At 40.6% G+C, this 14,572-nt stretch overlaps 1 protein-coding gene across 8 annotated transcripts in view; it reads right to left on the reverse strand.

The window, feature by feature from the left end:
- LOC133646848 (inositol hexakisphosphate and diphosphoinositol-pentakisphosphate kinase 2-like) overlaps positions 1-14,572 on the reverse strand; it is a 62,105-nt gene that overhangs the window by 13,214 nt on the left and 34,319 nt on the right. For 6 of the 8 annotated variants that reach the window (XR_009825356.1, XM_062042688.1, XM_062042687.1 and 3 more), the window contains exons 19-23: positions 11,398-11,621; positions 6,763-6,890; positions 6,533-6,686; positions 6,199-6,306; positions 4,747-4,863 (exon numbers count right to left, since the gene is read on the reverse strand). Coding sequence is in view for 7 of the 8 variants with exons in the window: in XM_062042688.1 (XP_061898672.1) it covers positions 4,747-4,863; positions 6,199-6,306; positions 6,533-6,686; positions 6,763-6,890; positions 11,398-11,621 (731 nt within the window). In the remaining variant the exon portion in view is untranslated. The remainder of the gene's footprint in view (positions 1-4,746; positions 4,864-6,198; positions 6,307-6,532; positions 6,687-6,762; positions 6,891-11,397; positions 11,622-14,572) is intronic. The other 2 variants (XM_062042689.1, XM_062042685.1) reach the window with 1 other exon arrangement.

The raw sequence follows: 14,572 nt of genomic DNA on the forward strand, positions 1-14,572 counted from the left end.
TCTTTTATTAATTTATTATGGGTCTACTGAAAATGTGACCAAATCTGCTGGGTCATAAGTATACATACAGCAACATACATTATCAATTTTGGTGATGTAGAAAAGTTACAATCAAATGGCATGGCCTCTTAACTTCATGTGAGTGATTATAATTGATGACACCATTTAAAAAGGGCTTATGTGATGCAGTCATTAGACTCGGTTACAAACGCGACAATGGGAAAGTCAAAGGAACTCAGCACAGATCTGAAAAAACAAATCATTGACTTGAACAAGTCAGGAAAGTCACTTGGAGCCATTTCAAAGCAGCTTAAGGTCCCAAGAGTATTTGTGCAGACAATTGTTGGTAAGTATTAGTTTTGCTTATAATTTCGTTGTACAATGTACAATGACAATAAAGATATATTCTATAAAGTGCATGGCACAGTTTTGTCACGGCAACGATTAAAAATAAAACGCTGCTGAGAGAAAATTGGTCAGGATGATCAAGAGTCAACCGAGAACCACCAAAAAGCAGGTCTGCAATGAATTGGAAGCTGCTGGAACACAGGTGTCAGTGTCCACAGTCAAGCATGTTTTGCATTGCCATGGACTGAGAGGCTAACATGCAAGAAGGAAGCCCTTGCTCCAGAAGCGACACCCTAAGGCTCGTCTAAAGTTTGCTGCTGATCACATGGACAAAGATGAGAACTTCTGGAGGAAAGTTCTGTGGTCAGATGAAACAAAATTGAGCTGTTTGGCCACAATACCCAGCAATATGTTTGGAGGAGAAAAGGTGAGGCCTTTAATCCCAGGAACACCGTCAAGCATGGTGGTGGTAGTATTATGCTCTGGGCCTGTTTTGCTGCCAACGGAACTGGTGCTTTACAGAGAGTAAACGGGACAATGAAAAAGGAGGATTACCTCCAAATTCTTCAGGACAACCTAAAATCATCAGCCCTTAGGTTAGGATTTGGGCGCAGTTGGGTGTTCCAACAGAACAATGACCCCAAACACATGTCAAAAGTGGTAAAGGAATGGCTAAATCAGGCTAGAATTAAGGTTTTAGAATGACCTTCCCAAATTCCTGACTTAAACCCCATTGAGAACATGTGGACAATGCTGAAGAAACAAGTCCATGTCAGAAAACCAACAAATTTAGCTGAACTGCACCAATTTTGTCAAGAGGAGTGGTCAAAAATTCAACCATAAGCTTGCCAGAAGCTTGTGGATGGCTACCAAAAGCGCCTTATTGCAGTGAAACTTGCCAAGAGACATGTAACCAAATATTAACATTGCTGTATGTATACTTTTGACCCAGCAGATTTGGTCACATTTTCAGTAGACCCATAAGTTCATAAAAGAACCAAACTTCATGAATGTTTTTTGTGACAAACAAGTATGTGCTCCAATCACTCCATCCCAAAAAAATAAGAGTTGTAGAAATTATTGGAAACTCAAGACAGCCATGACATTATGTTCTTTACAAGTGCATGTAAACGTTTGACCAGGACTGTATATATGCATGTATACATATATAACCATCGTGAAATAGGTTAGTTTTACTCGACTGATGATGTGGAGTTGCAACAGTAATTAATGCGTTAACATATACATATACATACATACATACATACATACATATATATATATACACACATATATCAGTGGCCTTGTGGTTAGAGTGTCCGCCCTGAGATCGGTAGGTCGTGAGTCCAAACCCCGGCCGAGTCATACCAAAGACCAGGTGTCACCAACCTTTTTGAAACCAAGAGCTACTTCTTGGGTACTGATTAATGCGAAGGGCTACCAGTTTGATACACACTTAAATAAATTGCCAGAAATAGCCAATTTGCTCAATTTACCTTTAACTCTATGTTATTATTAATAATTAATTATATTTATCTTTGTTGAAACACTGATCATCTTAATGATTTCTCACAATAAATATATATAGAAACAGATAAATATCAATATGCAACACTTTATTTTTACATTTTCTCTAAGTGCACATTTTTCAAATTGAACATTTTCAAATGATCACTTCTAAGAAAGTCTTGTGAAATCACAATATCCCATTTTAACTAGCTAGCCACTAACATTTTTTAACAAATCATGAATTATTTTGGACCATGTTTGTACAAATAATAACTCATGTAAAATACAAAAGTCAACTCTCAAATTTTTAAATAAATCATGTCACACTTTGAACTGGACACCAAATCTGTTATCTGTTTCTTTGTCAGTTAGTGGGAAGCCTGGCATTACATTCTGTTAACTAGTGTGTTGTACTCTGGTGTGTAACTTGACACTGCAACCCTGAGTGAGTCTTGCAGATGTGCATCAGTGAGGCGTGTTCTGTGTTTGTTCTTGATGAAGTTCATGTCAGAAAAGGCTGATTCACAAAGATAAGTTGAACCAAACAGGCTTGCAACCTTCATAGCTGCTACGCATACACCACTGTACTTTTCTGTGTCAACAAGGCACCAAAAGTTTGGTGCAGCCTGGTGGGCTTTGAGGTGGAGGTCATTTTGCAGTGTTACAATTTCAATCTCCACCTGTTCAGCATCCAGGCTGAATGTTACGCTTAACTGCTCAGCAATGCATGATATGTCCACGTTCATGAAAGGATTAGAAATGAACGACACACATGGCTCAAGATGATCCAGGTCACAAAACCTGTTCTCAAACTCTTGCCCAACTCTGTTTATGACCTGAGAGTACTTTTCTGCAACTTTGTCAAAAGCCTCAGATGCAGAAGCATTGTCTTTCAGCACCATCTGCACAGAGGGAAAATGCAGCACTTTGTTTCTCTGTAAATGCCAGCTCACTGGTAAGTGCTGCTATTTGAGCTATTTTTAGAACAGGCCAGCGGGCGACTCATCTGGTCCTTACGGGCTACCTGGTGTCCGCGGGCACCGCGTTGGTGACCCCTGCCAAAGACTATAAAAATGGGACCCATTACCTCCCTGCTTGACACTCCGCATCAAAGGTTGGAATTGGGGGTTAAATCACCAAAAAGAATTCCCGGGTGCGGCCACCGCTGCTGCTCACTGCTCCCCTCACCTCCCAGGGGGTGATCAAGGGTGATGGGTCAAATGCAGAGAATAATTTCACCACACCTAGTGTGTGTGTGATGATCATTGGTACTTAACTTAAATATATACATATATACAGTATGTAGTAATGCAAAGTTTAAAAGGTAACACTTTAGAGAAGAATTGACAAATATGACTCAATACAACAGTATATATATTCTATTTTGGAAACTGTATATCCTTTCCTTTGCACGGTTATGTTGTTACTGGTATTTATATTCTCTATACTATATTGTAATTGCACCACGAAGAGTGGAATAGGGCTGCAACAACTACTCAATGAAATCAATTATATACTGTTGCTTCAGTTTATTGTTTAATGAGTGCAACTAATAAAATTGACAGAATCCATACACTATAGAGTGCCCAAACTTTAAATATGTTTCCTTACGGCTAAAGCAATAAAGCGCACATGACAGCGGTGGGGCATGGGTGTCGTGATCTGTGTGGCAGTGAACAGCGCAGTTTTTTTTTTATAAATAATTTTTTTTAAATAATGCACACATGTAAAAAGTGCAATTTCAATGTTGATGATATGCATTTATTAGAAAAAAAGATGAAGAATGGAGGGTATGGTAAGCAATCAGAATTTTTTTTTCCCCCAAATATTGTTCCTAAAATATGCATTATTAAATGTGTTTTATCCCATTAATCAAGGGATGCAATCAGTAAATTACTTGATGATTTCTAAATGCAGCATATACATGTATAAGAGTTGAGAGCTTCTTGTTGTTTTCTTTTAAAACCATATTAAAAACAAGTAAACAACGAATACAACAACTGTTTAACCTTTGTAATGAAGAAATCACATCCAAGCCCCTCTAAAAACTTTTTTGTTGTATTTATTGCACCATAAATGTCATGACATAAACAGAGATTTCTTCATCAAACTTAATTTAGAAAACATTTAAAAGCAAATATTGAGAAAGGTAAATGTTTTTTTAAACTTTTGCTTCTGATCCTTTATCTTTTTATCATTATTAGTTTTTTTGTTTTAGTTTTTCACAGCACAATACACATATAAATATACATTTTAAAAAAATCAAACACTTCTATGTAGCTTGGTTAAATTGGGGATCTAAGCAGAATTGCATTTAATTAAAAAAAAAAAAACACTATGATTTTTTAATTTGAACAATTATTTTTGTAAATCAAACTTGGATTGATATTAAATCCTTTTTTTGTGCAAAAACAACACATTTACCATAGCTAAAACATAAATAGGCCAACCTTCCTGACAACACTGACCAGGGATTAAATCTAGCACTAAACCTAGGCTCGCACTAATGCTGCGCGCCAAGGGTGGCAGTATATGTCTTTATATTCTTATCAGAAATGGAGCAAGAAGTAAGTACGAATACATATGCGGTGACATTTAATCTCACGTGCCCTGTCAATTATTATTTAGTCAAATCACTGAGAAATGTGTTACACAACTTTAGGGGACTGACAAACGAAAACATGGCCGCTATCTTTGCAAAGTACAGGCGGGTCTTAGCAACAAATTATCCATACGCCAGTTTTGTCCTTTTGACCACAACTCATCTTAAATATTGTTTAAAGTCATGTGACATAGAAAACCAACAACACAGTATATGTCTTGTTTTTTAACGTATTTTCTCTTACATGAAGTCATAAAATGCAAGTAAGTAACCGCACACAAACGCACCTCGGAAGAGGCCGGACGGAAACCAAAGCCAAGAGGAACGTTTTCCTCATCCTCGCAACCTTTGACCCCCGGACTGAAGTGCAGCTCCACGTGGAAACGCTCCTCGGAGGACGGGTCCTGCTTGCGCGCGCACACACACACACACACACACACACGCACACAACAAGGTTAGTTTGGCACTGTTGTTCCATACAGTAGATCCCTGCCTAATTGTGAATTGGTATTTAGACACTTTTTAATCAATCACATAAATTTTTTCATAATAATCAGGGTCATGAGCACCAATTGAGGAAAAAAAGAGGAAAAATGTCTGTCAGCCCAAAATTGATCCCAAATAAAAAATAAAGACTGCATTTCCTGCAATTGGGTGCATTTCTACACTATATTTCACCTTTAGACACATTCCCATCTACCAACCTCTTTTGCTGTTTTTTTTTTACACTTCTTACATGTCCCATGTAATGTACCACAGCATTTTAGGCTTTTTTTTTCTGGATAATTTACAAACAATTCTTTAACATGCATGCAAAGAACTCACTTCCGGTGTTGTGACCCCTGTTTACAATCCGTCACGTCAAACATATTCCTTCTCGCTGGCTACTAATGAATACTTTAGAACAACAACTAGTTCGGAACTAACTGTAATCACCCAAATATGATTAGCAGAAAAGTACTGGAACTATAACAGGCAAGCAGTGTGGTGTATTATGGAGATGTAGCCTTCTTTGACAGCAGCCTGAGCGAGCTGGGGCTTGACGATAACACGATATCAATATATATCGCAATATATGTATACCACAACTGTAACTTTCTAACACTAAACCTGCAGAAAAAAGTTATTCTCAGGTTTCTCTAGGTTTACATTTTCACACTTTGCACTATTTTATTATTTTTGCACATATTCCTTATTTTTGTACCTTCATCTTAAGAGGTTCTTGTTGGGTGTTCCATGTGATTTTAAAATGTTGTTTAAATTGATTAAGCCTTTTCCATGCTTGTGTTGACATTTCCTTTCCTTTCTGCCTTGATAGCTGATGGGTTTATATTCAGAGGAAGGTTACAGTTGAAATACAAATGTTTTCATCTAATATATTTTTCTTCTAATCATTATTTTCAGAAGGTCATAAAAAATATCAATAATTATCAATACCGACAAACATAAAACATTTATCCTGATACAGTTTTCAGCCATATTGCCTTGCTAACAACAGAAGCGTTGTTTTACTAGCCTAACTGACGACCAGTTTAAAGGCTAAACCGTGACTCTTAAGTCCGGATTCCATAGGCTCTATCAATCATCTTTCATTTTTATTTATTAGTATGTGAGGTTTAATCTGGGGCTCTAGACTGTCAAAAATAGGTATTTTTATTTGACTTACTATTGGTGAGCTGGGTACAGTAGTACCCTGCGGATAGCTTTATTATACAGCGTTAATATTCATTGACGTTAACCTTGTTGTTGTCCTCATACAGCATGATGACTATCTGGGTCATGTAGTTGAGTTCAGTCACAGCACTCAGGTAGTCCATGGCCTGGTTCCATTGCTGGTCTTTGTCTTCCTGGACAAATACAAATACACGCACGCACGATTTAGGACATTCATTTTTTATATGTATGTAAAACTGTTGGTTAACACTCAAATTAGTATTAAAATAATACAAATCTATAAAGTAAAATACTGATAATAATCGTGCCACTTTCAGTTGTATTGTTTATTGTGTTGTTACAGCTATAATATATTTTAAAAATTCACTGTATTGTAGTTAAAAATATTACCAATATCACCTTATGACCGCGTGGCAAACCTAAAGAAAGAGTGCGTACATCCAGCAGTCCTCCATAGCGGAAGATGCTGAGCAGCGAGTGGACATGACTCTCGCTGGTGAAGTAGAGGCGAGTGCGGACGTGGCGACCCGGGGACATCACCCCCCGAGAGTACCTGGATATCGTAAAAACACGACACGTCATTCGCCTGAGCTGCGAACGAATGGCTGCTACTTTTGTGGCTATCTCACAGGGGGTGGAGCTTGTTGACGGCCTCGTCCTCGTGTGTCCTCTGCAGGTCCAACTGGATCTTCTTCATCAGGGGGACGCAGTACGCCTGAGCGATGTCCAGCTTCTCCGCTTTGCTGATGCCGTACTCCTGTGTGAAGGACGAACATAAACATTAGTTTCCTTTCACACCGCTATTTTAAAATATCTCTTTTGATGCAAAAGGGACTTTAAAACATGTCCAAACAGTAAAATATGTCCTTAGAGTCTGTTAATAAGAAAAATATATTAAAAAATAATAATTTGTTTGTTAGTTACCCTTCTGAGAAAAAAGCCGCTCGAATGCTCGTTCTGAAGTCGCAGCATTTCATGGCGTCATAAAGCAGGGGTGTCAAACTCCTTTTCATTCAGGACCACATTGCAGTTATGGCTGCTCTCAAAGGGCCGCTTGTTATAGTGAATATACTGTATAAGAATTCTAATGTTAAATCGCCTCATTGTTGTATATTATACAATTCCCAAAGGATTTGATTATTATATATTTTTTACGTATAAAAATTGATGGATAATGTACGATACCCAAAACCAGTGAAGTTGGCATGTTGTGTAAATGGTAAATAAAAACAAAATACAATGATTTGCAAATCCTTTTCAACTTATATTCAATTGAACACACTGCAAAGACAAGATACTTAACGTTCGAACTAGGAAACTTTGTTATTTTTTGCAAATGTTAGCTCATTTGGAATTTGATGCCTGCAACATGTTTAAAAAAAGCTGGCACAAGTGGCATAAAAGACTGAGAAAGTTAAAGAATGCTCATCAAACACTTATTTGAAACATCCCACAGGTAAACAGGCTAATTTGGAACAGGTGGGTGCCGTGATTGAGTATAAAGGCAGCTTTCTTGAAATTCTCACTCATTCACAAACAAGGATCACCACTTTGCGAACAAATGCGTGAGCAAATTGTCCAACAGTTAAAGAACAGCATTTCTCACAAATTGTCCAACAGTTAAAGAACAGCATTTCTCACAAATTGTCCAACAGTTAAAGAACAACATTTCTCATCGAGCTATTGCAAGGAATTTAGGGATTTCACCATCAACGGTCCGTAATATCATCAAAAGGTTCAGAGAATCTGGAGAAATCCCTGCACGTATGCAGCATGGCCGAAAACCACCATTGAATGCCCTTGACCTTCGATCCCTCAGGTGGCACTGCATCAAAAACCGACATCAGTGTGTAAAGGATATCACCACATTGGCTCAGGAACACTTCAGAAAACCACTGTCAGTAACTGCAGTTCGTCGCTACATCTGTAAGTGCAAGTTAAAACTCTACTATGCAAAGCGAAAGTCATTTATCAACAACACCCATAGTGGGGGCCCTTAGGGAGATTTTAGGGTGTGTTCGTTCCCTTTTGTCTAAAAGCGCCAAATTTGGCACAGGTGTAGCTCAGGGCATACTTAAATGATTTGGCTAGGGCGCCCGCGCCGGTGACCTTTGGGGTCGCCACAGCGGCTGATCCAATATGGCCACCACCTGAACACGCTTTTGCCTCTACATTTGAACCAGATGAGCTACAAATCCAAACTTGGGTGTCTATTTCATATTTTTTGACAATTAGAAATATGATGGAAAAATCATCTTCATGATTGGGTGTGTCTGGACTTCTAATTAGCATATTTCCAAGATGGCGGCTATGTAAAAATTAGGTGTACCTTAACTTTTGATACTTTTGGCAAACTATTTTAGGTTTTTTGAGCATCAGAAACATACTGGAATGATCAGATTCATGATCATTTATTTATTAGAGCACTTTAATTTCCATATTAACAACATAGCCATTGTCTACCAAAATGTATTGCACATATATTTCAACACAGATAGAATGTAAACCTACAGATATATTTCATTGTAACATTAGTAAAAGTAGAGAAAGTCAGTGTTACCCCCCTCCTCCCTGTAATATAGGTTTCTGTTTCAACGGAAACAGAAACCTAAAAGTAGAGAAAGTCAGTGTCCCCCCCCTGTAATATAGGTTTCTGTTTCAACAGAAACAGAAACAGAAATGTATCTTACAGAAATGGCTTCGACACTGTTATCCACACAGTGTGATAATAGTTTGGTCCCTCGACAGGCTACTGTTGTGTCTCCTGACTTCTCCTGATGTGAAAATCATACAGAAGAGCTTATCTATGTACAGTCATTCTCCATGCCTAATCTAACACTGAAAATCATCAACTTTATTTTCATGTCATGCATTTTTCAGTGTAGCTATTATCAAACAATATGGCTTCCACATCATCTAATAGTAATAGTAGCAGCAGCAGCATCAATTGGGACTTATGTTGTCTCTGCCAATTACAGTCTGATGACCCCTTACAAACGCCCAAAAGCGAAGGACTTTTGTCGCTAGAAAAGGATCTCAAAGGTTTTATTGAAATTGCGAATGCTATACCTTCATGTATAAATGTCACAATTGATCAATTGAATGATGGTTCAGGTATCACATCAACACTTGTATTAAATACACCAGAAAGGGAGGGATATGTACATTGCAAGCAAGCAAAAAGTGGCAGACAGTGTGGCTAGAGGCCATGATTCCAACCAGATTGATCAAGATGAGGCACTTTTGTTGACAAGGGCTGCCTTGGTTTTACACAAGTATTGTTTACAACCAGGACACAAATTTGATGGCACCTTACCTTCCAACTGTCTTACGGTATCTGTTCCTGTACATTTAAGAGTATTCAATGACATTGTCCTTCAAGGACCAGGACTCCTCAAAGCCATGCACCAACAATGAGGGTCCAGCACACTAACCTGGATGCGCACACTTGGTGCAGCTTTTGTCAAGTAATTGGGGAACAAAAACAACAAACAACCCCACACCCCCAAAAAATAAAAAATAAAAATAAAAAAGGGAGAGAAGACAGCCTCCACGTGGCCTCCCCCGCAAGTAGCCAAAAAGTAGTCTTCAAGATGTCACAACCACAGCCGACCCCCCCGACATTTCATATAAACATTAGAAAGGAATCATGCATGTTGCACCAGGTTTTACTCATAACAGTGCCCAAGTTACGTCCAATGTCTTCAGAATAGCAAAACGCCACTTGGAAATATGCAAATTAGGGGTCTAGACACACCCAAAAATAAAAATGAGCATTCCAACACATTTCTAATTGTCAAAACACATGAAATAGACACCAAGTTTACATTTGTAGCTCATATGTTTCAAATGTTAGAGACAAAAGCTATTACAAGTGGCGGCCATATTTGATTTGCCGCTATGGCGACCCCAAAGGTCACCGGCGCGGGCGCCCTAGCTAAATCATTTAAGTATGCCCTGAGCTACACCTGTGCCAAATTGGACGCTTTTAGACAAAAGTGAACGAAAATATCCCTAAGGGCCTCCACTACCAGAAACGCAGCCGGCTTTCCTGGGCCCGAGCTCATTTCAGATGGACTGATGCAAAGTGGAAAAGTGTTCTGTGGTCTGACGAGTCCGCATTTCAAATTGTTTTTGGAAATTGTGGACGTCGTGTCCTCCGGATCAAAGAAGAAAAGAACCATCTGGACTGTTATAGGCGCAAAGTTTAAAAGCCAGCATCTGTGATAGTATGGGAGTGTATTAGTGCCAAAGGCATGGGTAACTTACACATCAGTGAAGGCACCATTAATGCAGAAAGGTACATACAGGTTTTGGAGCAACATATGTTGCCATCCAAGCATCATCTTTTTCATGGACGCCCCCTGCTTATTTCAGCAGGAACTGGCGACAACGACACAAAAAGTGCTTGTTTTCCACCGCCCCCCCACTCCCTTTCTTTGCAAGGATTATGAGACATTTTTCATCAAAACGGGAATGTATGAGCATCCCAGACAGCAGACATTGTACAGTAAGTGATGCTGTATGACCTATCATGTATATCCACCCCTAATGGAGGTGTTTGATGTTTTTTAGGGGTTCTATAGGCAGAACTGAACAGCTCCAATAGGCTCCATTGTTAGGGGAACTTTTGACCAAATGTATTTAATATTTAGAAAACAAAAAAACATCTGTTGTCATGTCTTTCATAATTTACTGTTTTATTTACATTTTTACTGTTATTTTTTAATCCAAAAAATATGCTGCGGGCCAACAAAACTTGAGCTGCGGGCCAGACTTTGGACACGGCTGTGTTAAAATAATGTTTTTGCATGGTCAGAAGTTTAAAAGACATGTGATTGTATGCAGTACATGCAATTTCTCTATTAAAATTGAAAGAACGAATATGTTTAGTAAGAAAGATGAAGTGCTTTACTGAGGCACATTATTTCCAGGTTTCGCGGGCCACAGGCCTCAGGTTTGACACCTGTGTCATAAAGGTAAAACCGCCTTCCTGCACATGACACCACCTCTGACCTGTCCCAGCTAATTAGACCATTGTGTACACGGCCACCATATATGGCATCTGGAAACCGTAAATAAGGTGCACAAAAGCGTTTTATGGAGGTACACTCTGTCAGAGACAGGCGTGGACAGACACTGACACAAAAGAGAGGGTGATTTTTTTTTTTAAACCCTGCTGCAAACTGTCTTTAGGCGTGATCGGCACACACTTAATAAAACGTGTGTACGTGATTTACAACGATGTAGGCGGCCCATTTCACCTGTGGTATGATGATGTCGGCCAAGGCGCGGGAGAGGCGAAAGAGCTCCAGCGTTTCCTCCAGGCCCAGCGAGGCGTTGTGCTGCGAGTCGTACTTGATGCAGTCGTAGATGTCCGGTATCTTACTAATGTCGTAACGCCCGCTCTTCATGCGAAAGTCTCGCTCCAGTTTGGACCAGCGCTGCAGCATCAGCTCCAGTGTCTCGCTGTGGTACAGCTGAAGGTCTGCAGGCGGAGGGGAGAGCGCATATACGGATTACATACTCAACCTGAGACTAGGTAATTTCATGGTGTGCTGAATGATCCCTTCTACATCCCCCTCTCACTTCTATTCCGCTGTTTCATTGCAAACTCCCGGACTTTGCGTGTGTATGAAATTGTGTCGTGCCCAGACCAACCTCTTCCAATAACACCAAAGGAGTGACAGCTTAGGTGCGAATCAAAGCGTTTACACTAGCCCAGTGTTCCTCAAATAGTGCGGTGGGCTCAGGGTCGCCCTAACCTACGGGGGGAACCCAGGGCTGAGGGGATTTTGGGGGCCTCCCCCTCAACCTCAACTTCAACAGCAACAATGGAAAAATATCACCCATTTAAAAAATAATGTTGTTCATGACTACATCTCCTTCGTGACGGGCGCATGTATGTCTGTGCGAGAGTAATAGAAGCCAGTCAACTAGTAGTATGCTGGTCTTTCACACAGGCAACGTCGGTTCGAGCCCCGCTCAGGAGTACACAGTCGCTAGACGAAACTGAATGAGCTGTTTTTGACTGACAGCTAGGAACACCAATCATTGCATTCCACCGTCAAAATCGGGGGCCCCTGATTGAGTGGGGCCCCTGGGCGTCAGCCCAGGTAAGCCTGTGCATTAGGGCAGCCTTCGGGGCCGCGGTGAGGTTAGGTGACCAACCCCGGATTCCCACTCGATGCGGAATTACGCCGCCATAGCGACGGACTCTTTTCGTTTCCATTGAAGTCAATGTGTCAGTTTGCACCACATGCTGATTTGTTCCGCATTCCGCAGCCCTCCGCTATATATATGCAGAGCTTCTAGATTTGCCCATTGTCGCAACACTACGTACTACTACACAGCGTACTACTACTACTGATCCATTTAGCTAAAATACAGCTGTGTGGGACAGGAAGTCATGCACAAACACAAAATAATATATCAGGTTTACTTTCAAAATAAAATACTCCGTTTTCATGGCGGATCGTACGGACATGAACTCAACTTGTCAAAGGTTTTCAGACGTAATTTCACTTCGTTGACACAAATAGACAAGAACATGCTGATTCTGGAGATCCAAAATTAAAGAATCATATTACAGGTATATGGGCCGCTATATGGGGACCTATGTCAAAGTAGGGAAGTAGGGGAGTGGTTAGCGAGAATGGAATGAGATGTGTGTGTGTACGTGTGTGTACAACGTGCACCAGTGTTGTTGTTACTGTTGTGTTTTGGCTGACTACAAAGAAAATAAAAGTTGTCGTTCTGCAAAAAAAACCTGTCGTCCTTTTTACGAGTCAAGTCAATTCAGTGCCGTGACACACGATACCTGTGTGTAAAGATGGACGACAGAGCGTTTTGTGGTGTTGCTGGTCAGCAGTCGTTATCTCGAGTGGCATGACCGAGTTTATTTGCTTTGCTCCCCTGAAAGGACAGATTGAACTGGTGGTTCGCTTTAGTACAACTGCCCTTATTCGGGAGATCTCGTAAAAGTCTGCGCTATTTTGCTGCATGGCGGAGGCGCAACAATGCGCATCAAATGACGGTGACGACTGGCCGACGGTGGATGGCAGAGACGTTCCGTGGCGGCGCCGTTCACCAGCCGTTACGCATCCAGTAGAAGTCTGGGGTAAGAGACTTCCCAGTATTGCTGTCTTTTTTCATTCTTGAACAATGCACTAGCTTCCAGCTAGGTGGCAGCACTGCTCGAATTAATCAACAAGCTCAGTTAGGAAATATGACCGAGTATACATACACAACCCTTCAGTTAATCGGTAATAAGAATATAAATACATATTGTCAGGGTTTCGTTTGGATTTCAATTTATGGGGTGTGTGAACATTGTTTTGTCTCCTATAGGGGGGCGTGATAGAAAAAAATTGAGACAGTCCTAGTGTGTGAATGGGAGTGTGAATGCTTGTTTGTCTATCTGTTTTGGCCCTGTGATGAGGTGGCGACTTGTCCAGGGTGTACCCTGCCTTTCACCTGAGTGCAGCTGGGATAGGCTCCGGCACCCCCCGCCACCCCGTAAGGGACAAGCGGTAGAAAATGGATGGATGGATGACCTACCGAGAGGACATGCAGTACACAGACTTTGATCCTCCACTTTAGTTATGAAAGCTATAATTCAAGTTACAGGAAATTCCCATTGCCTTAGTTGTGAAACTAACATTACACAGCTTCATCGTGTTGTAAAAGTGATGAAATATAGATACCCTTTAAAGCAGTGGTTCTTAAGAGTTTTTTTTCCACCAAGTACCACCTCAGAAAACACTTGGCTTTCCAAGTATCACCATCATGGCCAACATTCAAATACAGCAGCGCAATAGGCCTAAGTATTCATAATAACAAGGCAGAGATTTTATTAAACAAGTATATTCAATATATTTGGCATTGTAACACTGCACAAGGTTGAACAGTAATACTGTTTGAATAAATCCATCCATCCATTCATTTTCTACCGCTTGTCCCTCTGGGGGCGGCTGTAGCCTATCCCAGCTGCATTCGGGCGGAAGGCGGGGTACACCATGGACAAGTCGCCACCTCGTTGCAGGGCCAACACAGATAGACAAACACCATTCACATTCACACACTAGGGCCAATTTAGTGTTGCCAATCAACCTATCCCCAGGTGGATGACTTTAGAGGTGGAAAAACCAGTAGTACCCGGAGGAAACCCACACAGTCACAAGGAGAACATGCAAACTCCAAGCAGAAAGACCCCGAGCGCAGGGATCAAATCCAGGATCTTCTTATTGTCAGGCACACGCACTAACCCCTGTTCCACTATGCTGCCCCGTGTTTGTATATAGGAAAATACAAAACTTTACTTTAATCTAGTGATTTGTTAGCGTGCCACAAGATGGAGCCCATGTACCCACAGTTTGAGAATGACTGCCTCAAAGTGTTATAATCATTCGACCAGTACTTCTTATATAGTGGGGTGGG

The sequence above is a fragment of the Entelurus aequoreus genome, linkage group LG03, assembly GCF_033978785.1.
Source record: "Entelurus aequoreus isolate RoL-2023_Sb linkage group LG03, RoL_Eaeq_v1.1, whole genome shotgun sequence".
NCBI lineage: Eukaryota > Metazoa > Chordata > Actinopteri > Syngnathiformes > Syngnathidae > Entelurus > Entelurus aequoreus.